Here is a 26,700-nt window from a genome sequence, read left to right as displayed (position 1 = left end):
GCAAATCAATCACAGAATGCCATTGTCTACAGTACACATTACCAACACTGTACACAGTGAACAATTTCCTCTGGCATTTGGCCTGGCGACACTGATACCTGAGTATCAGTCCATGGATGCCAAGAAGACAACAGTTGTGGAGACTGCCTGCTCTCACTCAGGTGACCCATTTAAATGCCCAGTACAGTCAAAAACGTGATATACTTGTGTTTTATATATATTTCCACACTATGAGGTTGAAAAATTATGATATGTGAAAAATCATGATATTATGATTATGATCCTTTTAATGTAAGAGCTGTTTGAAAATAAATATCAGCCTGTTTGGTGGGATGGAGTTTTGGTCTGCCTGGTGACATTTGCTTGAAAATAATTAAAAGTAAACAAATACCCTACCACCTAACACTACACACACACAAACAAAAAACATACAATTCTAAAAATAAATGTAATTAAAATAATACCACCCTACTACACTATTTAAATCTATTTAATCCTACTTCATGCCGACAACCTGAAAGGATGGGAAACTTAACACACCCTGTAACTCTTCTGATGTCAAGTCTCGCACACCCAAATACTTCTCTGCAGCTGCCACCACAACCTTTCTGATCCCCATCCTCATGGGCACCCCTACAATTAACACATACCACTACTATCCCTAATGCTGCACATTCCTTTATCTCATGGCCTTCTGCACACATCTCACACCTAGGATCCTCCCTCCTACACACTGCTGCCACGTGCCCATAAGCTTGACACCTGTAACAACGTAATGTATTCGGCACAAAAGCTCGTACAGGATAACTTATATATCCTAACATCACTTTGTCAGGCAAAGACCCATCATCAAAACTCAAAAGAACAGACAATTACTTTTCTGTTTCACCACTCTCGCCACCTTATCTGCGTTTGCACCAAACGAAGAGCATCACAAATACCGGGAATCTTCCCCTTCAGTTGGTGAACTTTAACATTTACTGCTACCCCAGTAATCACTCCTTTCAATGGCGCCCGTTTCTTGAGAGCGAAACAATTCACATTTCTTGCACCCATTTGTTTAACGCCGAGTGCCTTCTCCCTCTGACCAGCAGAAACACAAACAATTATCACAAGACTACTTCTGGTTACCCTCACCGATTCCACAGTACCCAACTCTGTTTTCACCCACCCTGAAACCACAAATGGATCAGCCAAATGGCAAGGGTCCACTTTTTCCACAGACTCATCTTCATTCTGACACTCGATGCAATCCTCGCGCTCCGAGAACTTAGCCCTCTTTCACTTCTATTTCTCCTCCTGTCTTCAGCTCACTCTGCTTATACTTTCTACCTTCTTTAACAAACCATCTCCCTTTTTTCCTCCATTTTTAACAGACTCAAGCTCACCATCTTCCTCCCTCTCTCTCGTAGACCTCCTCTGCCTCTCTTTTTCCCTCTATTCCTCTTCTGTATTCCAAATATATGTCTCCTTATGATGATCCTGCACTTCTCCTGACACATCTTGTTTTTCCTTCCCACTCAGACCACTCACAGACAGTCCCAGCAAAATTCATGCCTGAGAAATTGCTCTTTGATAAGCTCTTTTTTTGAACACATTTTTTTTTTACCATTTTAATTGAAAACAATCACAGTAAGGTACTTAAAGATGCACTATGCAGAAATCACTCTGTCATTTCCTGGTTGCAAAAATTCAAATAGTTCGCCTAATTTCAGTTTATGTAACAAAATAAGCAAGTATAATGTAGAGAATCATTGTACCATCTAAACCGCAGTGAAATATATTTTCCATAACTAAAAATATTGTACAAAACTGAAAGTAAAAGACGCAAAAACAAAACTTAAGAACAGGAAGTATCAAAATAGCACACACAGAACAGATCTACCACTTCTTAGACTTGATTTCAATGAGAATTTATTGGGATCGTCCAAGAAGTTACATATTGCAGCTTTAATTGTTACCCAGATATGATTTGATATTGAGAAAAAATGACTGCATTGGACCTGTAAGTCCTGGACATTGACCTGGTGTGTATTCATTACGCTGAATCTGTTACAAAACATGAAACGGTAGACAGTTTCCATTGATGTAATCAATACACCCCCGGTCTGTGTTCAATAGGCACATAATGGGGGAAAGTGTTTTGAAACCTGGGTTGCATTTAGTATGAAAAAAAAAAACGGTGTGCGACATTGAATTCAATAGAAACGGTACTGTACTGAACGACCAGTTGAAAAAACGTGATAATGGTGGCCCAGACGGCAATTACCATATGGTGTTTTGCCCGAGTTTTGCGATTTCAGATGGTCATACCCATATTGATTCAGACCATGTGTCAGGGGATATTAATATCCAGTGTCAGTATCCTGTTGGTCTCATCACTGTCTGTCTCATCACTCCTCAGGTTGAATTCCTCTCTGTCAGCATACCCCGACAAGGAAGAACTGATCTTGTTTGGGGGCGAATTCTTCAACCTCAAAAAGGTAAGATTGATATACCTTGAACATCATTATATCCTTAAAAAAATGTTTTGGACAAATCCTTGTTGACTTTGGATGAATAGGTTTTTAGTTGACAGTGGGTTTATTTCCTTCCTTTCAGTCTTACCTTTACAATGACCTGTTCTTCTATAACATAAAGCAGAACACCTGGGTCATCGGGTAACTATGTACCTCCTATAAACCTCAGTGCTTCCACTACAGTCATTAAGCAGAGGCGTGCCGCCGCTGGTAAATCGTTGCCGAATATACAGTGCCTTAAGAAAGTATTCAGACCCCTTGACTTTTTCCACGTTTTGTTACGTTACAGCCTTATTCTAAAATGGATTTAAAAAATATCCCTCATCAATCTACACACAATACCCCATAATGACAAAGCAAAAACAGGTTTGTAGACAGTTTTGAAAATGTATTTAAAAAAATAAATGAAATATTACATTTACATACAGTACCAGTCAAAAGTTTGGACACACCTACTCATTCAAGGGTTTTTCTTTATTTTTATTATTTTCTACATTGTAGAATAATGGCGAAGACAACAAAACTATAAAATAACACATATGGAATCATGTAGTAGCCAAAAAAGTTTTAAACAAATCAAAATATATTTTATATTTGAGATTCTTCAAAGTAGCCACCCTTTGCCTTGATGACAGCTTTGCACACTCTTGGAATACCCTCAACCATCTTCATGAGGTATTCACCTGGAATGCATTTCAATTAACAGGTGTGCCTTGTTAAAAGTTAATTTGTGGAATTTATTTCCTTCTTAATGCGTTGAGCCAATTAGTTGTGTTGTGACAAAGTAGGGTTATTATACAACAGATAGCCCAATTTGGTTAAAGACCAAGTACATATTATGGCAAGAACAGCTCAAATAAGCAAAGAGAAACAACAGTCCATAATACTTTAAGACATGAAGGTCAGTCAATCCGGAAAATTTCAAGAGGCGCATATTTTTTCAAGTACTTTGTGGCGACAAAGCTCTTAGGCACGTCTCTCTCCATGCGCACCGACTCCCACAGATTTGTGTGCATTCATAGTTTCCATGGTTTTAATTGCTTGCCAGTTTTTATGAATTCTCCACTATATAGCAAAAGTTTCACCAGTAGTATATGTAGGCTACCGTTAATCATTGCCGTTTCTAGAATGTTTGGTTAAGGTCCTTTCTGTTCATTAAATGTATTAATACTGCATACCATTCTCATTCTCTTTGTGGACCTTGTTTGGGGAGCTCACGAACGGCGCTATACTTGTGATAATGAAGTTGTGGTTTATTTAATTACCAGTTGTATTTACATTTCTTCATTGTCTTTCGTTTGGAGCACATGTCTGGTTTCTCTGTCTTGTCACTGATGTGTGAACACATGAGTGCGCAGAAATGTAGGCTGCCTGACCTGCACACCAGGATTATGCTAAATATGTCCCCTATCACTTTTAAACTCTCCTATCACAGTATAACTAGCTTATTGACAAATCATATGCTTATCGCAAAGAAACGTTATTGGAATGGAACAAGCAGCAGCAATCTCGCATCACATCTTTTGCCACTGCAAAGCGCCTCTGTAGACCCTGCCAGACCCGAGCAGTTAACACAGCTCATTATGGTTTCAATGAAGGGTTCTCAAATGGATCTTGTTTTTATTGACTGAATATATACTCAGGTGCCAGTTTATAAGGTACACCCATCTAGTACCAGGTCGGACCCCCCTTTGCCTCCAGAATAACCTGGATTCTTCATGGCATGGATTCTACAAGGTGTGGCGTTCAAACATTGCTCAATTGGTATCAAGGGACCTAATGTGTGCTATGAAAACATTCCCCACATCATTAAACCACCTTCACCAGCCTGTGCCGTTGACACCAGGCAGGATGGGGCCATGGACTCATGCTGCTTATGCCAAATCCTGACTCTGCCTTCAGAATGATGCAACAGCAACCGGGATTCGTCTGATTAGGCAACATTTTTCCACTCTTCAATTGTCCAATGTTGGTGATCGTGTGCCCACTGGAGCCACTTCTTCTTTTTTTAGCTGGAAGGAGTGGAACCAGGTGTGGTCTTCTGCTGCAGTAACCCATGCTTGACACGGATGGACGAGTTGTGCTACAACTACTGTTGTAGTGCGCCCTTATTGGTCTGTTTGCGACCCGCCTGTTAGCTTGCGCAATTCTTGCCATTTTCGACCTCTCTCATCAACGAGCTTTTCGCCCACAGGTCAGGCCAAAATTAATGAATTGCCAAAATCTCGCACTATCCCTTTAAAATTAGAGTGACAAGTTATAATGTATACTTGTAGGAAACCGAGTGAGCATGGTCGCCAGCTTGCTCCTCATTTCCCTACTGTGCAGTGGCACGAATTAGTTATATTTCAGATTGTGTCCACATAATTACATTTTCATGCATTTTGGAGTAGAATGCCTTTCTATGTCCCCCCCCCCCCCCAAAAAAAAACAAACAAATGTCCCGGCATACAAACGCTGCTGAAAGAAATCCTAGGGGAAACACTGAACCTCCAACCATCATCTCTACCTCCATCCTCGTTACTCTACAGAGCTTACCATATCTCCCTGTCATGATGTTGGCCTGGGGGTAGGTTTATGACAGTCATAAATACCTCTTCCCCCCTTTTTCCTCTCTCTACCCTACTGATGTTACATTTGCAAAACCCTTGGTTAACATAGAGATTCTGGGAACATCAGAAGGTGGGGGGAAATTAACTATATTCTGGTTATCCGACCAACTGAACATATGCGGTGGTACTTAATGAATATGATGTCAGTTCGGTTGTCATCTGAGACATTGTCATCAATGATAAGATGACATAAAGATGACTCTACAGTGGAAAGTTTACACATCAGAGTTATCGGATTCACATGGAATTTTTGTTCAATTTAAATGTTTGAATATGAAATTATTTGTGATGGGATGAAATTTTATTTTAGCTTCTAAAATGTGAGATTTGGGTTTTCAAAAGATAGGGCTCTGCTCAATCAGTGACCAGCCCCTGTGAAGGGACATGGGCTATAAAACTTTTTAAACACGCCCTCCTCTCCCTTCCTATATAAGCCCTTGATGACAATATAACCTCCTGTTCTGAGGACGTGAGGACGACGGTCTGATGTCAGAATGGTTCAGATAATAACTACAGAACGAAGCCAACATCAGCGTGAGCTTTGGTTGCGAATGGTATGAACTTTGAACTCTTATTCACTACAGAAGTGATACCTCCTAGCCGTTCAGTTAGCAACAGCCGCTGCAAACGAGGGTTAGGAAGGAACAGACAGAGTATCCCGTCTACCACACAACGACGTTACTACAACGTATTCAATTTACCAGCAGAGACATTCTTCAAAAGAACAAAGGACTCGGTTGGGCAAAACGGCCTTCCATCTACCACCAACCTACCGAAGCGCAGCTCAGAGTAAATATTTATTGCATTTTACTTTTCCAAATGGGTGGTAATTGAGAATACATAGATACTGTATTTACGATAGCACAGCTTCGCCCTTTGTTCCTCAGTCTTCCCGCTCTTTCACTCAAACCCAGCCCCTTTTCTTTTGTGTAACAAGCTGTCATATCTGTTCCGCCCCCTAGGGACGTTTTCCTTTATGACGTAATTTGTAATCAAGTTATGATTTAATTATGTGTATGTGTAATTCCGTGTGATTAGTTAGGTATTTAGTAAATAAATAATTAAACCCAATTTTGTATTGCTGGTTCAACTTGTTAGCCAGGGTTCATGCAGATAAACAAGAATTTACAACTTTCAGATGAGACTTAATTAAGATGACGATTAATATTGACTGCTATTGATGTAAAATATTACTAGGTCTTTAAGAGTTTATTCAGAAGATAACAGCTCTATAAATATTATTTTGTGGTGCCCGACTCTCTAGTTAATTACATTTACATGATTGGCTCAATCAGGTAATCTTAATTACGGATAAATTATTTTATAGAATAGCATGTCATATCACTTAACCTGGCATTGTCACGCCCTGGTCTTAGTATTTTGTGTTTTCTTTATTATTTTGGTCAGGCCAGGGTGTGACATGGGTTTATTTATGTGGTGTGTTTTGTCTTGGGGTTTTCGTGGGTATTGGGATTGTGGCTTAGTGGGGTTCTCTAGCAAAGTCTATGGCTGTCTGGAGTGGTTCTCAATCAGAGGCAGGTGTTTATCGTTGTCTCTGATTGGGAACCATATTTAGGCAGTCATATTCTTTGAGTGTTTCGGGGTGATTGGTCCTGTCTCTGTGTTTGTTTGCACCAGATAGGCTGTATAGGTTTTCACGTTACGTTTGTTGTTTTTGTATTGTTCGTGGTTTCTTCTTCTTTATTAAATATGTATCAAGAATACCACGCTGCATTTTGGTCCGACTCTCCTTCATCTAAAGAAAACCGTAACAGGCATAGCCAAAGACACGACACCCCCACCCCCCACCTTATGCCAGGAACCTACCTATACCTTCCATAGTTACTTAGACAGCTCAGAACGTTGTTGGGGAGCTCAGAACGTTGTTGAACACCTCTTGTTCTACTTTTCTCTATTGTTGTGGACTGGTGATTCCAGTCCACAACAATGATTCCTCTCACTGCGGGTCTCTGTTGGCAGCCTGCCCATTGTTCTGTCATTCTCCCATTTGGACACCAAGGGGCAGACTATGCTCTGATACAATATGAAGAGATTTGAGAGATAGCCAGGGTAGATGGTATCGATCTGATCACTATCCCGCCCTCTAACTCTCTTTATTTCTCTCTCTCTCTCCCTCCTGCAGGCTGTGGTAGTTCCCCAGGCAAGGGGTAGCTGTTGGTGCTTGGGGGGGGGGGGGGGGGGGGGGTTTGCTTCCCCTGAAGTGGAGCAGTTCAAAGACCTCTGGGGGCTTCATCTTTCCACAAACACCTGGGAACAGATCAAGTGAGTGGCCAGGTGTCTTTGCGTGCCATGCTGTTACTGTAGTAGTAGACTGGGTTTGTGTTTGAGGTGCTACTACAGTAGGTTAACCTTGTCTGTGTCAGTGTGTGTCTGTAACCAAGGGTTCCAGGTGCTCCCTCTGGTAGGAGTGGCCATCGTATGGTCCTGAGTAAGAGACAGCTGCTGGTGTTTGGAGGTTTCCACAAAAGTGCCAGGTAAGGAGAGATGATGGGAGGAGCTATTGTTTCAGGTAATGACAGGAGGACTAATTGTAATTGTAGGAAATAAGAGGAGAGAAAATAGTTCTGGAGAGTTTATGGCTGAGGCAAAAATATAATCTCACAATATTTTTTAGAAGCTTTCGGCCTGCCGCTGTTATTGAAATATGGAAAATGTATGATAATCTGACGGTATGAACTCTAGATTACTAGATTACACTTCTGTTAGTCAATTTATTTTCCTGCAGGGGTTTTATCTACTACAACGACGTGCACAGCTTCAGTCTGGACTCCTTCACCTTTAGTCGCCTCTTCCCCTCTGGTACCCCCCTCTCCCCTCACTCTGCCTGCCAGATTACCTCTGCCCCTGATGGCTCCGGGGTCATCATCTACGGCGGTTACTCCAAAGTGGTGTGTGTGTGTGTTTGTGCATGTGTGTGTGTGCGCAAGAGGGTCTTAAGTCTGTGCATGTTCATTTAAGCATTATGATATTGAGAGTTATGCAACGTGTCTTTGAGTGACTTCCGTCTGGACACTCTACTATAAAGGCCTGATTGGTGGAGTGCTGCAGAGATGGTTGTCCTTCGGGAAGGTTCTCCCATCCCCCAGAGGAACTCTGGAGCTCTGTCAGAGTGACCATTTGACCTCCCTGACCAAGGCCCTTCTCCCTGATTGCTCAATTTGGCCGGGCTGCCAGCTCTAGGAAGAGTCTTGGTGGTTCCAAACTTCTTCCATTTAAGAATGATGGAGGCCACTGTGTTCTTGGGGACCTTCAATGCTGCAGACATTTTTTTGCTCTGACATGCACTGTCACTTGTGGGACCTTATATAGACATGTGTGAGCCTTTCCAAATCATGTCCAATCACTTGAATTTACCACAGGTGGACTCAGCTCAAGTTGTAGAAACATTTCAAGGATGATCAATGGAAACAGAATGCACCTGAGCCAGTGGCAATTTTAGCATGTTAATCTTGGTGGGGACAACGCAAAAATATTTTTTTTTAGATGCATGCCAGCAAAGCCACAACATAACACTAAACAATACATTAATTGCATATACATTAAACAATGTATATGCACTAAACAATACATTATAACGACGACAAGCGGTGCCCACAAACTGTTAGCGCCTACATAAAGCTGTCCCAACAGCAGAGCTTTCTATCCAGCACAATGGAGTGAATCCTTACCACCGCTACACCAGGCTATCAGCGGGGTCTTGTCTGGCGGCGATACAATTCATTCAGCCTCATTTACTGCCTTTTTAAAAAACATAGCTGATATGGCTGGCATAACATACCATATCTCCCTGGCATATTACATCATTTATGCAGCAGCATATAAGACATTTTTGGTCTCAACTTGTTGTGTGCGCCAGTCCTTCGTTGGCAAATTTTGTCATCAAAGAAAAACATTTACAATTCTGAATTGGTTGACCTTTCAAAACATATTTTCCCAGTCTTCCCAGTTGCAATGCTAGCGGTTAGCCACTGTCACGATTCCTTCCAAACAACTCATTGTTGAAAATTGCGATTTCCAACTTGTGTTTATGTCCAACAGCCGATGAGTACCGATACATTTTATCTGTAATTAATCTGCATTATTTCTCTTCAATTGACAAGGATTAAAAAGGATTTGCCAGTAGATTATCTACTTGATTTATGATGATGACTGCTAGCTAAGATTTTGAAAGTAAGTCCAATCAAAGCTACTGTAGATATAATGTGATTTGATGTAATTTTATCTGTGGCCAATGACCTTGAGCCTTATTGGATGGGCACTTCTAATGTAACTCTATGGCAGCACCTAAAGGGCTCACATTCTTGATGTCTACCCTTGCTAAAGGTGAGTGACGTAGTGTCCACATGAGTGACAGAACACTGAGACAATCACGGTGCAATGCTTGAGCCAATCATGGTGCAATGCTCCTATTTTCTGCTGGCCTGCCCCACCACCACAGAAAGCACTGAGCTAGGCTGAAACACCTGCATTTTGGAGCTGCCGATTTGTATGCAGCTTTATTAACTCAATGATATATATATATATATATATATATATATATATATATATATTCTTACATTGTTTGCAAACTGATATGTGACACGTATTAATGTCAAAATAACATGCAAAACAGGCAAGCCCCACCTGCCCAGAATGATGGGTCGCCACTGACCTGAGCTTAATTTCCAGTCTCATAGCAAAGGGTCTGAATAATTATAAGGTAAGGTATTTCTGTTTTTTATTTATAATATATTTCTAAAAACCCTGTTTTCGCTTTGTCATTATGTAACGTAACAAAATGTGGAGAAAATCTACAGGTCTGAATACTTTCCAAATGCACTGTATGAGTTAACCGTATACTATTGACTACAGACTAGCTTGGACATATAAAACGCAGGACAGAGAGACAATGTGAAAATTAGACTCAGGAGGGGGAATTCTACAACGGCCTCTACCAGTATGATAAATGTAATCAAAAATCGAATCAAACACTTCATGAGAGCCCATGAGCTCATGTTGCACACCATTTCTATAGGCTATGCAATTGCGTGAGAAAACAGAGTGATACCCTCTATTAAAAAGAGGATCCCATCAGCTTTCTATAGGCTAGGCCTAATAACTTTATTTTTTAACTAATAACTTTCCTAATATTAAGCACATTGCTTCTCTTTGTAGCAGGAGTTACAACCAGACGGGCTAAATGCCTTTTATGCTCGCTTCGAGGCAAGTAACACTGAAGCATGCATGAGCGCACCATCTGTTCCGGACAACTGTTTGATCAAGCTCTCCGTAGTCGATGTGAGCAAGACCTATAAACAGGTCAACATTCACAAGGCGGATTACCAGGACATGTACTCAGAGCATGCCCGGACCAACTGGCAAGTGTCTTCAATAACACAGACCTGCCAACATGCACACATTTTGCGTACCAACTACGCAATGCTCTGTCCATGTACGCAAGTATGAGATCCAAGTTAAAAGTATGCAGAAATTATTAGGGGCTGATTTATTTTGCATTCTTTTAACATTTTAATAAAAATAAATTCACTGAGTAAATCTAACATCCTGATTCTCAAATCAAATGTTATTGGTCACATTCACATGGTTAGCAGATGTTAATGCGAGTGTAGCCAAATGATTGCGCTTCTAGTTCCAACAGTACAGTAAAATCGAACAAATAATCTAACAATTCCAACTTCTACCTAATACACACAAATCTAAAGGGGTGAATGAGAATATGTACATATAAATATATGGATGAGCGATGGCCGAGGCATAGGCAAGGTGCAGTAGATGGTATAAAACACAGTATATACAGTGGGGCAAAAAAAGTATTTAGTCAGCCACCAATTGTGCAAGTTCTCCCACTTAAAAAGATGAGAGGCCTGTAATTTTCATCATAGGTACACTTCAACTATGACAGCCAAAATGAGAGAAAAAAAAATCCAGAAAATCACATTGTAGGATTTTAAATTTATTTATTTGCAAATTATGGTGGAAAATAAGTATTTGGTCACCTACAAACAAGCAAGATTTCTGGCTCTCACAGACCTGTAACTTCTTCTTTAAGAGTCTCCTCTGTCCTCCACTCATTACTTGTATTAATGGCACCTGTTTGAACTTGTTATCAGTATAAAAGACACCTGTCCACAACCTCAAACAGTCACACTCCAAACTCCACTATGGCCAAGACCAAAGAGCTGTCAAAGGACACCAGAAACAAAATTGTAGACCTGCACCAGGCTGGGAAGACTGAATCTGCAATAGCTAAGCAGCTTGGTTTGAAGAAATCAACTGTGGGAGCAATTATTAGGAAATGGAAGACATACAAGACCACTGATAATCTCCCTCGATCTGGGGCTCCACGCAAGATCTCACCCCGTGGGGTCAAAATGATCACAAGAACGGTGAGCAAAAATCCCAGAACCACACGGGGGCACCTACTGAATGACCTGCAGAGAGCTGGGACAAAAGTAACAAAGCCTACCATCAGTAACACACTACGCCGCCAGGGACTCAAATCCTGCAGTGCCAGACGTGTCCCCCTGCTCAAGCCAGTACATGTCCAGGCCCGTCTGAAGTTTGCTAGAGAGCATTTGGATGATCCAGAAGAAGATTGGGAGAATGTCATATGGTCAGATGAAACCAAAATATAACTTTTTGGTAAAAACTCAACTCGTGTGTTTGGAGGACAAAGAATGCTGAGTTGCATCCAAAGAACACCATACCTACTGTGAAGCATGGGGGTGGAAACATCATGCTTTGGGGCTGTTTTTCTGCAAAGGGACCAGGACGACTGATCCGTGTAAAGGAAAGAATGAATGGGGCCATGTATCGTGAGATTTTGAGTGAAAACCTCCTTCCATCAGCAAGGGCATTGAAGATGAAACGTGGCTGGGTCTTTCAGCATGACAATGATTCCAAACACACCGCCCGGGCAACGAAGGAGTGGCTTCGTAATAAGCATTTCAAGGCCCTGGAGTGGCCTAGCCAGTCTCCAGATCACAACCCCATAGAAAATCTTTGGAGGGAGTTGTAAGTCTGTGTTGCCCGGGCAACAGCCCCAAAACATCACTGCTCTAGAGGAGATCTGCATGGAGGAATGGGCCAAAATACCAGAAACAGTGTGTGAAAACCTTATGAAGACTTACAGACAACGTTTGACCTCTGTCATTGCCAACAAAGGGTATATAACAAAGTATGGAGATAAACTTTTGTTATTGACCAAATACTTATTTTCCACCATAATTTGCAAATAAATTCATTAAAAATCCTACAATGTGATTTATTTTCTTTTTTTTCTCATTTTTTCTGTCATAGTTTAAGTTTACCTATGATGAAAATTACAGGCCTCTCATCTTTTTAAGTGGGAGAACTTGCACAATTGGTGGCTGACTAAATACTTTTTTGCCCCACTGTCTAACTATGATGTATAATTATTTTAATTTTATTTGTTGACTTTTTTTAATACAGGGTGGGTCACCATTGAGACCAGGGTCTCATTTGCAAGTAAGCCCTATGAACATACAATAAATAATATCAATACAATAAATACAAAAATATGAATCAAAACAAACAACTCTCACATATCACCTCAATTAAACTCGATATAAACTTTCCAATGGAGACCAGCGAGTCTAATTTTAAAGTGACCTGAAGGCTATTCCATGAGCCAAAGCAACATGCAACAATTTCAAAGATTTGTTTGAGTTACAGTTTATATAAGGAAATCAGTCAATTGAAATAAATGAATTTGGCCCTAATCTATGGATTTCACATGACAGGGAATAGAGATATGCATCTGTTGGTCACAGATACCTTTTTAAAAAAGTTACAGGCGTGGATCATAAAACTAGTCAGTATCTGGTGTGACCACCATTTGCCTTAGGCAGCGCGACAGTTGCTGGGCATTGTCGGGAACTGGAACATGCTGAGTTACACATTGATCCAGAGCATCCCAAACATGCTCAATATGTGATATGTCTGGTGAGTATGCAGGCCATGGAAGAGCTGGGACATTTTCAACTCCCAGGAATTTTGTACAGATCCTTGCGACATGGGGCTGTGCATTATCATGCTGAAGCATGAGGTGATGAATGGCAAACTGCTGTCAGGTCAAGACCCTGGTGAGGACGACAAGCATGCAGATGAGCTTCCCTGAGACGGTTTCTGACAGTTTGTGCAGAAACTCTTCAGTTGTGTAATTACACAGTTTCATCAGCTGTCCGGGTGGCTGGTCTCAGACCATCTCGCAGGGGAAGAAGCCGAATGTGGAGGTCCTGGGCTGGCATGGTTACACACGGTCTACACAAGGCCGGTTGGTCGTACTGCCAAATTTTCTAAAACGACATTGGAGGCAGCTTATAATAGAGAAATTAACATTCAATTATCTAGAAACATCTCTGGTGGACATTCCTGCAGTCAGCATGCCAATTGCACACTCACGCAAATCTGTGGAATCTGTGGCATTGTGCTGTGCTCTTCCAGAGGGCACTGACAACGGTAGAGACAACCATGAAAGACATAAAAACAGTAATATTACTAATGGGACAGGATCCACAGAAAACAAACGCTTCAAGTGTGATGTTTGTGAGAAGACATTCAGCAAGAAAGAGTTGCTCAGAGTTCACAAGCTAATCCACACAAAACCTTTCAAGTGTGACATTTGTGAGAAGACCTTCAGCAGGAAAGGGTTACTGGAAGGTCATAAGCTAATTCACACAAGACCCTTCACCTGTGATGTTTGTGACAAGACCTTCAGCCTGAACCGCATGCTGTTACGTCACAAGCTAATTCACACAGGTGAGAGGCCATTTGCTTGTGGTCAATGTGGCAAAACATTCAGAATGTCCAAGCAGCTCGAACGTCACATGTTGCATCACAAAGAAAACAATTTCAGTTGCAAAGTCTGTGGAAATACATTCTCTACCAAGACAGATCTGACACAACATCGGCTAGTTCATGCAGTGGAGAGACCGTTCAAGTGCCTGACTTGTGGAAAGGGTTTCACAAAAAGGACCATACTTATGGGGCACGAGAGAATCCACACCGGTGAAAAACCATACAGCTGTGCTGAATGTGGGAAGAGTTACAGACAGTCTTATGACCTAAGAATTCATATGCGAAGACATACAGGTGCAGACATACGTCCACACTTATGCTCAGAGTGTGGTAAGAGCTTTAGGACAAAATCCGTCCTCGAAAAGCACAAGCGAATTCATACAGGGGAGAAGCCATTTAAATGTGAGACCTGTGGAGCTGCTTTTGGCCATAAAGGAAACCTTGTGAGACACCAAGTGCTTCACACGGGGGAGAGACCATACAAATGTAAAGTGTGTGGGAAAAGCTACCCTCAGTCCACTGACTTAAAAGCTCACATGCACCGTCATGGGGCAACCAAACCTTTTATGTGTGATCTATGTGGAAAGACTTTTATTTACAATTACCAAATGAGACAACATAATCTACAATGGCACATGGCTGAAGGAGATAAGGTTCCTGGGAGAGAGGGAACATCAACAAAGCCATTCAGTTGCAAAATATGTTTGAACGGCTTCAGCTCCATGCTAACTCTGAAAAAGCATAAAGAAATTCACACAGGACAAAAGCAATATTCTTGTTCCATTTGTGGAAAGACCATTGCATATAAAAATGCTTTTGACTATCACATGAGAGTTCACAGTGGAGTGAAGCCCCATGAATGTAAATACTGTGGAAGGAAATTTATTCTGAAGCAAGCTCTTCAAGGACATGAGCGGACCCATACAGGTGAAAAACCCTTCAAATGCAGTTATTGTGACAAGACTTTCGCAGTCAACACCAATCTGAAAAGGCATGAGCGAATCCACACAGGAGAGAAGCCATTCAAATGTGATGTTTGCGGGAGAGGTTTCAGCCAAGCCAACAATGTTAAAGCCCACATGCAAGTCCACACTGGAGTTAGGCCTTACTATTGCAAGAGATGTGGAAAAGGCTTTTCTGACATAAGACACTACAAAAACCATAGCTGTGATGGTGTGGCTGTTACACGCACACACTGTGATGGTGATAATTATCGTAAATCTTCTGACGGCACTTTCAGAAGTAGAAAAGGAGACAGAAGTGTTTGCTATAATGCTGCTGTTGTGTAGACTCCGTGATATTATCTCAATATTATCTACAGACTGTAGACTAAAGTGGTGCAACTTCCTGCTTACAGATGTCATGAACAATGGGGATTTATTCAGTAGTGTGAAATGTTCTCGGGTGAGTGTCTGGAAAGCCTTGTATGAGATGAGAGCGTGCTTTAGGAAATTAGATATGTGCTTGCTGTAGTGCTTGGAGATCTTGCTATAAATCAAAGGGTTAATGTTCATGAGCCCAAATTCTCATTTGTTCATATTGTGTAAATCAATAAACACATCATTCATGTGAAGCTATAAACTGAGTGGGTCGAGCCCTGAATGCTGATTGTCTGATAGCTGTCGTATACCACGGGTATGACAACATTTATTTTTACTGCTTTAATTCCATTGGTAACCAGTTTATAATAGCAATAAGGTACCTTGGGAGTTTGTGGTATAAGGCTAATATACCACAGCTAAGGACTGTGTCCAGTCACTCCCATGCGTCGTGCCTAAGAACAGCCCTTAGCGGTGGTATATTGGCCATATACCACACCCCCTCGTGACTTATTGCTTAACTATAGACCCCTAAATCAAATCAAACTTTATTTGTCACATGCGCCGAATACAAGTGTAGACTACTGTGAAATGCTTACTTACAAGCCCTTAACGAACAGTGCAGTTCAAGAAGAGTTAAGAAAATATTTACCAAGTAGACTAAAATAAAAAAGTAACACAATAAGAATAATGAGGCTATATACAGGGGGCACTGGTACTGAGTCAGTGTGCGGGGTACAGGTTAGTTGCGGTCATTTGTACATGTAGGTGGGGGATGAAGTGACTGCATAGATAATATACAGTGAGTAGCAGCAGTATACAAAAAGGGGGGGTGGGGGGGATCAATGTAAATTGTCCGGTGACGATTTTATTAATTGTTCAGCAGTCTTATGGCTTGGGGGTAGAAGCTGTTGAGCCTTTTGGTCCTAGATTTAGCGTTCCGGTACCTCTTGCCGTGCAGTATTAGAGAAAAGTCTAACTTAGGTGACTGGAGTCTCAGACAATTTTATAGACTTTCCTCTGACACCGCCTATTGTATAGGTCCTGGATGGCAGGAAGCTTGGTCCCAGTGACATACTGGGCCATTCGCACTATCCTCTGTAGCGCCTTATGGTCAGATGCCGAGCATTTGCCATACCAGGAGGTGATGCAACCGGCCAGGAAGCTCTCGTTGGTGCAGCTGTAGAACCTTTTGAGGATTTGGGGACATGTAGGTATTACAGACTCGGTCAGGGAGAGGTTGAAAATGTCAATGAAGACACTTGACAGTTGGTCTGCGCCTGCTTTGAGTACACGTCCTGGTTATCCGTTTGGCTTTGAATGTTGACCTGTTTATAGGTTTTGTTCACATTGGCTACCGAGAGCGTTATCACACAGTCATCCAGAACAGCTGGTGCGCTCGTGCATGCTTCAGTGTTGCTTGCCTTGAAGCAAGCATAAAAGGCATTTAGCTCGTCTGGTAGGCTCACGTCACTGGGCAGCTCGCGTCTGGTTTTCCCTTTGTAATCCGTAATAGTTTTCAAGCCCTGCCACATCCGATGAGCATCAGAGCCGGTGTAGTAGAATTCAAACTTAATCCTGCTTTGCTTGTTTGATGGTTCGTTTGAGGACATACAAGGATTTCTTATAAGCATCCCGATTAGTCTCCCACTCCTTGAAAGCGGCAGCTTTAGCCTTTAGCTCGATGCGGATGTTGCCTGTAATCCATGGCTTCTGGTTGGGATATGTACGTACAGTCACTGTGGGGACGACGTCGTCGATGCACTTATTGATGAAGCCGATGACTGAGGTGGTGTACTCCTCAATGCCATTGAATGAATCCAGGAACATGTTCCAGTCTGTGCTAGCAAAACAGTCCTGTAGTGTAGCATCTGCATCATCTGACCACATCCGTATTGAGTGAGTCGCTGGTACTTCCTGCTTTAGTGTTGCTTGTAAGCAGGAATCAGGATGATATAATTATGGTCAGATTTGCCAAATGGAGGGCAGGGGAGTGCTTTGTATGCATCTCTGTCTGTGGAGTAAAGGTGGTCTAGGATTTTTTTTTCTCTGGTTGCACATGTGACATGCTGGTACAATTTGGTAAAACTGATTTAAGTTTGCCTGCATTAAAGTCCCCGGGCCACTAGGAGCGCCGCTTCTGGGGGAGCATTTTCTTTTTGGTTTATGAACTTATGGAGTTGGTTGAGAAGTGGTCTTAGTGCCAGCTTCATTCTGTGGAGGTAAATGGACGGCTACGAATAATATTGATGAGAACTCTAGATGGTCTGGTCTACAGCTTATCATAAGGTACTCTACCTCAGGCGAGCAATACCTCGAGACTTCTTTAATATTAGACATCGCGCACCAGCTGTTATTTACAAATAGACACACACCCCCTCCCCTCGTCTTAACAGAGGTAGCGTCTCTGTTCTGCCGGTGCAAGAAAACGCTCTATATTGTCTGTATCGTCGTTCACTACGTCTCGGTGAAACATAAGATGATACAGTTTTTCATGTCCCGTTGGTAGGATTATCTTAATCGTAGGTCATAAATTTTATTTTCCAATGATTGCACATTAGCAAGGAGAACGAACGGATGGCAGTGGGAGTTTACTCGCTCGCCTCCAGATTCTTAGAAGGCTGCCCGATCCTAGGTGAGTTATTCAGGTGACTGCAAAGGTTGAATGAATTCTTGTTTTAAAAACAATTCTTATTTAAATTGACCTTATGTCTTTTTCCTGATTTATACACTGAAGTTTAGTGGCACCACCAGTCTCACATGGGTTTCTGTCTTTTTGTGCTTGATTAAATTAAATTGGGCAGGCAGGTTATTGCCAACTTGGGAATGCTGGCTAAAGTTTTATTTAAAAAATAAAATAATTATCGTACCTTTCTGCTCAAACCTTGCATCAGTTTTACTTGCATTTCTAAATATTTACAATACCGAATATATTTAATTGTACTAGCACCACCTTATTGGCTTAGATGGTTACAATGTAGAAGAAATTGTAATTTAACATTGTTCAAAGCACCCCCCAGCAACAAATATGGGGAATAAAAGCCCCATCAACAAAAAGTAGATGCAATGCCACTTACCTGCCTATATGACATCTGTAGGGAAAGTGGACAATGGTGCAGCAATAGGACTTGACCATAAACTAGACTTATTGACTTAGCTGCACAGTTACATTAGTTACCTAGCAGCATGATATACACTGCTCAAAAAATAAAGGGAACACTAAAATAACACATCCTAGATCTGAATGAATGAAATATTCTTATTAAATACTTTTTTCTTTACATAGTTGAATGTGCTGACTACAAAATCACACAAAAATTATCAATGGAAATCAAATTTATCAACCTATGGAGGTCTGGATTTGGAGTCACACTCAAAATTAAAGTGGAAAACCACACTACAGGCTGATCCAACTTTAATGTAATGTCCTTAAAACAAGTCAAAATGAGGCTCAGTAGTGTGTGTGGCCTCCACGTGCCTGTATGACCTCCCTACAACGCCTGGTCTCCTGAGGGATCTCCTCCCAGACCTGGACTAAAGCATCCGCCAACTCCTGGACAGTCTGTGGTGCAACGTGGCGTTGGTGGATGGAGCGAGACATGATGTCCCAGATGTGCTCAATTGGATTCAGGTCTGGGGAACGGGCGGGCCAGTCCATAACATCAATGCCTTCCTCTTGCAGGAATTGCTGACACGCTCCAGCCACATGAGGTCTAGCATTGTCTTGCATTAGGAGGAACCCAGGGCCAACCGCACCAGCATATGGTCTATATGGTCTCACAAGGGGTCTGAGGATCTCATCTCGGTACCTTATGGCAGTCAGGCTACCTCTGGCGAGCACATGGAGGGCTGTGCGGCCCCCCCCAAAGAAATGCCACCCCACACCATGACTGACCCACCGCTAAACCGGTCATGCTGGAGGATGTTGCAGGCAGCAGAACGTTCTCCACGTCATCTCCAGACTCTGTCACGTCTGTCATGTGCTCAGTGTGAACCTGCTTTCATCTGTGAAGAGCACAGGGCGCCAGTGGCGAATTTGCCAATCTTGGTGTTCTCTGGCAAATGCCAAACGTCCTGCACGGTGTTGGGCTGTAAGCACAACCCCCACCTGTGAACGTCGGGCCCTCATACCACCCTCATGGAATCTGTTTCTGACTGTTTGAGCAGACACATGCACATTTGTGGCCTGCTGGAGGTCATTTTGCAGGGCTCTGGCAGTGCTCCTCCTGCTCCCCCTTGCACAAAGGCGGAGGTAGCGGTCCTGCTGCTGGGTTGTTGCCCTCCTACGGCCTCCTCCACGTCTCCTGATGTACTGGCCTGTCTCCTGGTAGCGCCTCCATGCTCTGGACACTACACTGACAGACCCAGCAAACCTTCTTGCCACAGCTCGCATTGATGTGCCATCCTGGATGAGCTGCACTACCTGAGCCACTTGTGTGGGTTGTAGACTCCGTCTCATGCTACCACTAGAGTGAAAGCACCGCCAGCATTCAAAAGTGACAAAAACATCAGCCAGGAAGCATGGGAACTGAGAAGTGGTCTGTGGTCACCACCTGCAGAACCACTCCTTTATTGGGGGTGTCTTGCTAATTGCCTATAATTTCCACCTGTTGTCTATTCCATTTGCACAACAGCATGTGAAATTTAATTTTTTCAATTAGTGTTGCTTCCTAAGTGGACAGTTTGATTTCACAGAAGTGTGATTGACTTGGAGTTACATTGTGTTGTTTAAGTGTTCCCTTTATTTTTTTCAGCAGTGTATATACTGAACAAAAATATTGACGCAACATTTTCATCGATTTTACTGAGTTACAGTTAATTTAAGGAAATCAGTCAATTTAAATATATTAATTAGGCAATAATCTATGGATTTTACATGACTGGGCAGGGGCGCAGCCATGGGTGGGCCTTGGAGGGCTTGCGCTCACCCACTGGGGAGCCAGGCCCTGCCAGTCATAAGTTTTTCCCCACAAAAGGGCTTTATTACAGACACAAATAATCCTCAGTTTCATCACCTGTCCGGTGGCTGGTCATGGAAGATCCTGCAGGTGAAAAAGGCAGATGTGGAGGTCCTGGGCTGTCGTGGTTACTCGTGGTCTGTGGTTGTGAGGCCTGTTGGACTTGTTGCCAAATTCTCTAAAACGACATTGGAAGCCAGCTTATGGTAGAGAAATTAACATTAAATTCTCTGGCAACTGCTCTGGTGGATGTTACTGCCGTCAGCATTCCAACTGCACGCTCCCTCAACTTGAGACATCTGTCATTGTGCTGTGAAAAAACAGCACATTTTGCAATGGCTTTTTATTGTCCCCAGCACAAGGTGCACCTGTGCAAAGATCATGCTGTTTAATCAGCTTCTTGATATGCCACACCTGTCAGGTGGATGGATTGTTTTTGCAAAGGAGAAATGCTCACTAACAGGGATGTAAACAAATTTGTGCACAACATTTTTGAGAAATTCTGTGATTATGAAACATTTCTGGGATCTTCTATTTCAGGTCATTAAACACAGGACCAACACTTTAAATGTTGTGTTTATATTTTTTGTTTAGTGTATTTTCTAAATACAAGAGGCAGTGGAAATGCGATTTTGGATGCTTCTGTGCTTTTTGCTGATAATGCCCATCATTAGTGATGGAGTGTCACCACTAGGTGGAGAAGCAGCCCACTGAATAACTTGTATTTAAAAAAATTCAATAAATCACAACTGGTTGTGATACAGCCTTGATTCGAACCAGGGTGGCTGTAGTCACGCCTCTAGCACTGAGATGCAGTGCACCACTCGGGAGCCCAAAAGGCCTAGATGGCAATGGTATATAGCATTTATTTTGTATAAAACATTAGTCTTTTTATTAGTGTCAACACAATTGAATCAGTATTTTCAGTTTTATCTACCGGTTTGTGCCATATGTCCTGTGAGTGTAATGTCTCCCAGATTTGGGGTCAATTTAATTAGACATTTGAATTCATCCATAAAGTGGAGAATATACTTTAAAATCTTCAAGTTATGGAATTTAATTGGAATTAGGCTGTTTTTTGACTTTTGGAATTGCAATTGTAAAAACATTTTATCTTCTCCCAGGTAATGGAATTAATGCGCATTGTATTAAACATTTACTGTAGGATTTGTTTTCAATCATTTCAACTTGTATCATTGTATTTCCAGTATAGCTAGGCTATTTGAACAGTGATGTGATTAGCCTGAAGGAATTTAATTTGAAATTGATTTGTTGTGATAATATTGAATTAATTTATTAGAAATGGGGTCTTCCAAATGGACAATGACCCCAAGCATACTTCCAAAGTTGTGGCAAAATGGCTTAAGGACAACAAAGTCAAGGAATTGGAGTGGCCATCACAAAGCCCTGACCTCAATCCCATAGAAAATGTGCGGGTAGAACTGAAAAAGTGTGTGCGCGTGAAGGAGGCTACAAACCTGACTCAGTTACACCAGCTCTGTCAGGAGGAATGGGCCAAAATTCACCCATCTTATTGTGGGAAGGTTGTGGAAATTTTACCCAAGTTAAGCAATTTAAAGGCAATGCTCCCAAATACTAATTGAGTGTATGTAAACTTCTGACCCACTGGGAATGTGATGAAAGAAATAAAAGCTGAAATCAATCATTCTCTCTCCTATTATTCTGACATTTCACATTCTTAAAATAAAGTGGTGATCCTAACTGACCTAAGACGGAATTCTTACTAGGATTAAGTGTCAGTAATTGGGAAAAACTTTGTTTAAATGTATTTGGCTATGTAAACTTCCGACTTCAACTGTGTATATGTATGTGTATATTCACTCACTCACTACCGATCAAAAGTTTTAGAACACCTACTCATTCAAGGGTTTTTCTTTATTTTCACTGTTTTCTACATTGTAGAATAATAGTGAAGACATCACAACTATGAAATAACACATGGAATCATGTAGTAACCAAAAAAGTGTTAAACAAATGAAAATATATTTTTCTTAAATAGCCACCCTTTGCCTTTGACAGCTTTGCATTCTCTCAACCAGCTTCACCTGGAATGCTTTTTCCAACAGTCTTGAAGGAGTTCCCACATATGCTGAGCACTTGTTGGCTGCTTTTCCTTCACTCTGCTGTCCAATTCATCCCAAACTAACTCAATTGGGTTGAGGTCGGGTGTTGTGGACTCCAGGTCATCTGATTCAGCACTCCATCTGGTTAAATAGCGCTTACACAGCCTGCAGGTGTGTTGGGTCATTGTCCTGTTGAAAAACAAATCAAATTTATATAGCTTTTCGTACATCAGCTGATATATCAAAGTGCTGTACAGAAACCCAGCCTAAAACCCCAAACAGCAAGCAATGCAGGTGTGGAAGCACGCTGGTTAGGAAAAACTCCCTAGAAATGCTAAAACCTAGGAAGAAACCTAGAGAGGAACCAGGCTATGAGGGATGGCCAGTCCTCTTCTGGCTGTGCCGGGTGGAGATTATAACAGAACATGGCCAAGATGTTCAAATGTTCATAAATGACCAGCATGGTCAAATAATAATAATAATCACAGTAGTTGTCGAGGGTGCAGCAAGTCAGCACCTTAGGTGCTGAACAGTTGAAACTGGAGCAGCAGCACGGCCAGGTGGACTGGGGACAGCAAGGAGTCCTCATGCCAGGTTGGTCCTAGGGCTCAGGTCCTCCGAGAGAGAGAAAGAGAATTAGAGAGAGCATACATACCCCGACACAAACTACTGCAGCATAAATACTGGAGGCTTAGACAGGAGGGGTCAGCAGACACTGTGGCCCCATTCGATGATACCCCCGGACAGGGCCAAACAGGAAGGATACAACCCCACCCACTTTGCCAAAGCACAGCCCCCACACCACTGGAGGGATATCTTCAACCACCAACTTACTATCCTGAGACAAGGCCGAGTATAGCCCACAAAGATCTCTGCCACGGCATAACCCAAGGGAGGGCTCCAACCCAGACAGGAAGATCACATCAGTGACTCAACCCACTCAAGTGAATCACCCCTCCTAGGGACGGCATGAAAGAGCACCAGTAAGCCAGTGACTCAGCCCCTGTAATAGGGTTAGAGGCAGAGAATCCCAGTGGAAAGAGGGGAACCGGCCAGGCAGAGACCGCAAGGGCGGTTCGTTGCTCCAGAGCCTTTCTGTTCACCTTCACACTCCTGGGCCAGACTACACTCAATCATATGATCCACCGAAGAGATGTCTTCAGTAAAGACTTAAAGTTTGAGACCGAGTCTGCGTCTCTCACATGGGTAGGCAGACCATTCCATAAAAATGGAGCTCTATAGGAGAAAGCCCTCCTATCCAAATGATAGTCCCACTAAGCCCAAACTAGATGGGATGGCTTATTGCTGCAGAATGCTGTGGTTGCCATGCTGGTTAAGTGTGAATTCTAAATAAATCACAGTGTCACCAGCAAAGCAACCCGACACCATAACACCACCTTCTCATTGCTTTACGTTGGGAAATACACATGCAGAGATCATCAATTCACCCACACCGCGTCTCACAAAGGCATGACGGTTGGAACCAAGAAACACAAGCAATAGACATTAGACCAGTGGAAATCTGTTATTTTGGTCTGATGAGTCCATATTTGAGATTTTTGTTTCCAACTACTGTGTCTTTGTGAGATGCAGAGTAGGTGAACGGATGATCTCCGCATGTGTGGTTCCCACCGTGAAGCATGGAGGAGGATGGGTGATGGTGCAGGGGGTGCTTTGCTGGTGACACTGTCTTGTGATTTATTCAAGGCACACTTAAATAGCATGGCTAGCACAGAATTCTGCAGTGATATGCCCATCCCACGTGGTTTGCTCTTAGTGGGACTATCATTTGTTTTTTAACAGGCCAATGACCCAAAACACACCTCAGGGCTGTGTAAGGGTTATTTGACCAAGAAGGAGAGTGGTAGAGTGCTGCATCAGATGACCTGGCCTCCACAATCACTTGACAACCCAATTGAGATGGTTTGGGATGATTTGGACCGCAGAGTGAAGGAAAAGCAGTCAACAAGTGCTCAGCCTATGTGGGAACTCCTTCAAGACTGTTGGAATAACATTCCTCATGAAGCTAGTTGAGAGAATGCCAAGAGTGTGCAAAGCTGTCATTAAGGCAAAGAGTGGCTACTTTGAAGAATCTAAAATATATTTTGTTTTGTTTAACACTTATTTGGTTACTACACGATTCCATATGTGTTATTTCTTAGTGTTGATGTCTTCACTATTATTCTACAATGTAGAAAATAGTAAAAATAAAGAAAATCCCTTGAATGATTAGGTGTGTCTAAACTTTTGACTGGTACTGTATATATTTTATGGGGAACAAATTTAACCCCTTGTTTTTGTTAGCACCAAACTACCAGCATACTTCATTTTGTTTGTATGGGTTACCTTCAGAAGAGTCCCTGTATAACACTTGTGGAGAGCAAAATGGAGAACACCATCATCAGTCTCCCCTTTCCACAGAGTGATCATATTCCTCCACAGATGCGGATGGCTGACATTGACGGATGCAGTGGATTTTGATGCAGCCCATCCAAAAAAAAAACGTATCTAGCTTAAATTGACAGATTTTGATGGGGATTTTTTGACTCTGTTGCTTTATACTGAATAAGATTTTACTGAGTTACTGTTCGTATAAGGATATCAGTCAATTGAAATAAATTCCTTAGGCCCTAATTTACAGATTTCACATGACTAGGAATACAAATATGCATCAGTTGGTCACAGCCTTAAAAAAAGGTAGGGGAGTGGATCAGAAAACCAGTCCGTATCTGGTGTGACCACCATTTGCCTCATGCAGAGCGACATCTTCACATAGTTGATCAGGCTATTGATTGTGGCCTGTGGAATGTTGTTCCACTCCTCTTCAATAGCTGTGCAAAGTTTCTGGATATTGGTGGGAACTGGAACACTGTCGTACACGTCGATCCAGAGCATCCCAAACATGCTCAATGGGTGACATGTCTGAGTATGCAGGCCATGGAAGAACTGGGACATTTTCAGCTTCCAGGAATTCCAGGAGTTATGCACAGATCCTTGCGACATACATTATCATGCTGAAACATGATATTATGGCGGCGGATGAATGGCACGACAATGGGCCTGAGGATGTCGTCACAGTATCTGAAATTAAATTTGCCATCGACAAAATGCAATTGTGTTCATTGTCCGTAGCAAATGCCTGCCCATCCCAAAAACCAACGCCACCTTGGGGCATTTTCTTCACAACGTTGACATCAGCAAACCGCTCACCCACACAACGCCATACAAGCTATCTGCCCGGTACAGTTGAAACTGGTATTCATCTGTAAAGGGCACACTTCTCCAGCGTGCCAGTGGCCATCGAAGGTAAGCATTTTCCCACTGAAGTCGGTTACGACGTCAAACTGCAGTCAGGTCAAGTCCCTGGTGAGGTCAACGAGCACTTAGATGAGCTTCCCTGAGACATTTCTGACAGTTTGTACAGAAATTATTCAGTTGTGAAAACCCACAGTTTCATCAGCTGTCCGGGTGGCTGGTCTCAGACCATCCCGCCAGTGAAAAAGACAGATGTGGAGATTCTGGGCTGGCATGGTAACACGTGGTCTGCGGGTGTGAGGACATACTGCCAAATTCTCTATAACAACATTGGAGGCGGCTTATGGTAGAGAAATTAATATTAAATGATCTGTAAACAGCTCTGGTGGACATTCCTGCAGTTAGCATGCCAATTCCACGCTCCCACAACTTGAGACATATGTGGCATTGTGTTGTGTGACAAAACTGCACATTTTAGAGTGGCCTTTTGTCCCCAGCACAAGATGCACCTGTGTAATGATCATGCTGTTTAATCAGCTTCTTGATATGCCACACTTGTCAAGTGGAGGGATTATCTAGGCAAAGGAAAACTTCAGTCTAATAGGGATTTAAACACATTTGTGCATAAAATGTGACTCAATTAAGCATTTTGTGCACATGTGAAATGATATTTTACTTCAGCTTATGAAGCATGGAACCAACACTTTACATGTTGTGTTTATATTTTTATCTTCAGAAATTAGATCATGCTTCTGTTGCCTGTTTTTTAGTGTTTGTTTAATAGACTACTGATTCCGTGTGCTCCAAGCCTCACGCAACCACAACATATATTTCCGATAAAGCAATTACACAAATTAAACGTTGAAAGTTCGTTGCCATGCTGTGTGACGACCCTCCTACTCTGTCTGCCGTATTCTCTCTTTGTTCTTGTTTCCTTATTAGGATGCCGGTGGGCAGAGTTGGGAGGGTCGTCAGCTACATGGGAAACACCTGGGCCTGGTGTGTCCCAGGATAAATACACCACTTCCCCATTCATGGAAGATACTCTCCATGCAGACACCTTTATAGATTTTGTTGTGTATCTTGGTGGTTTTTGGTTGTTTGCTTTGGCA

The 26,700-nt window shown here is 42.3% G+C and overlaps 1 protein-coding gene across 1 annotated transcript; it reads left to right on the top strand.

Annotated features, from left to right (window-relative positions):
• The first annotated feature begins 13,187 nt into the window (after positions 1-13,187).
• LOC149985447 (uncharacterized) lies at positions 13,188-15,553 on the top strand. The gene is made up of 2 exons (XM_090184219.1): positions 13,188-13,257; positions 13,553-15,553. Exons 1-2 carry the CDS (start codon positions 13,188-13,190, stop codon positions 15,259-15,261), a joined length of 1,779 nt encoding a protein of 592 aa, XP_090040345.1. The 3' UTR covers positions 15,262-15,553.
• The last annotated feature ends 11,147 nt before the right edge of the window (positions 15,554-26,700 follow it).

The sequence above is a fragment of the Oncorhynchus mykiss genome, chromosome 1 (genome assembly GCF_057628025.1).
Source record: "Oncorhynchus mykiss isolate SJ-2025 chromosome 1, ASM5762802v1, whole genome shotgun sequence".
NCBI lineage: Eukaryota > Metazoa > Chordata > Actinopteri > Salmoniformes > Salmonidae > Oncorhynchus > Oncorhynchus mykiss.
This window is presented reverse-complemented; position numbering and strand designations above follow the sequence as displayed.

Bases quoted from the DNA above. Each gene is read 5' to 3' on its own strand.
- LOC149985447 (XM_090184219.1), top strand. From the start codon at position 13,188: ATGGGGCTGTGCATTATCATGCTGAAGCATGAGGTGATGAATGGCAAA. The intron at 13,258-13,552 runs GTGAGGACGACA...ACATTCCTGCAG, and splicing joins GCTGTCAGGTCAAGACCCTG to TCAGCATGCCAATTGCACAC.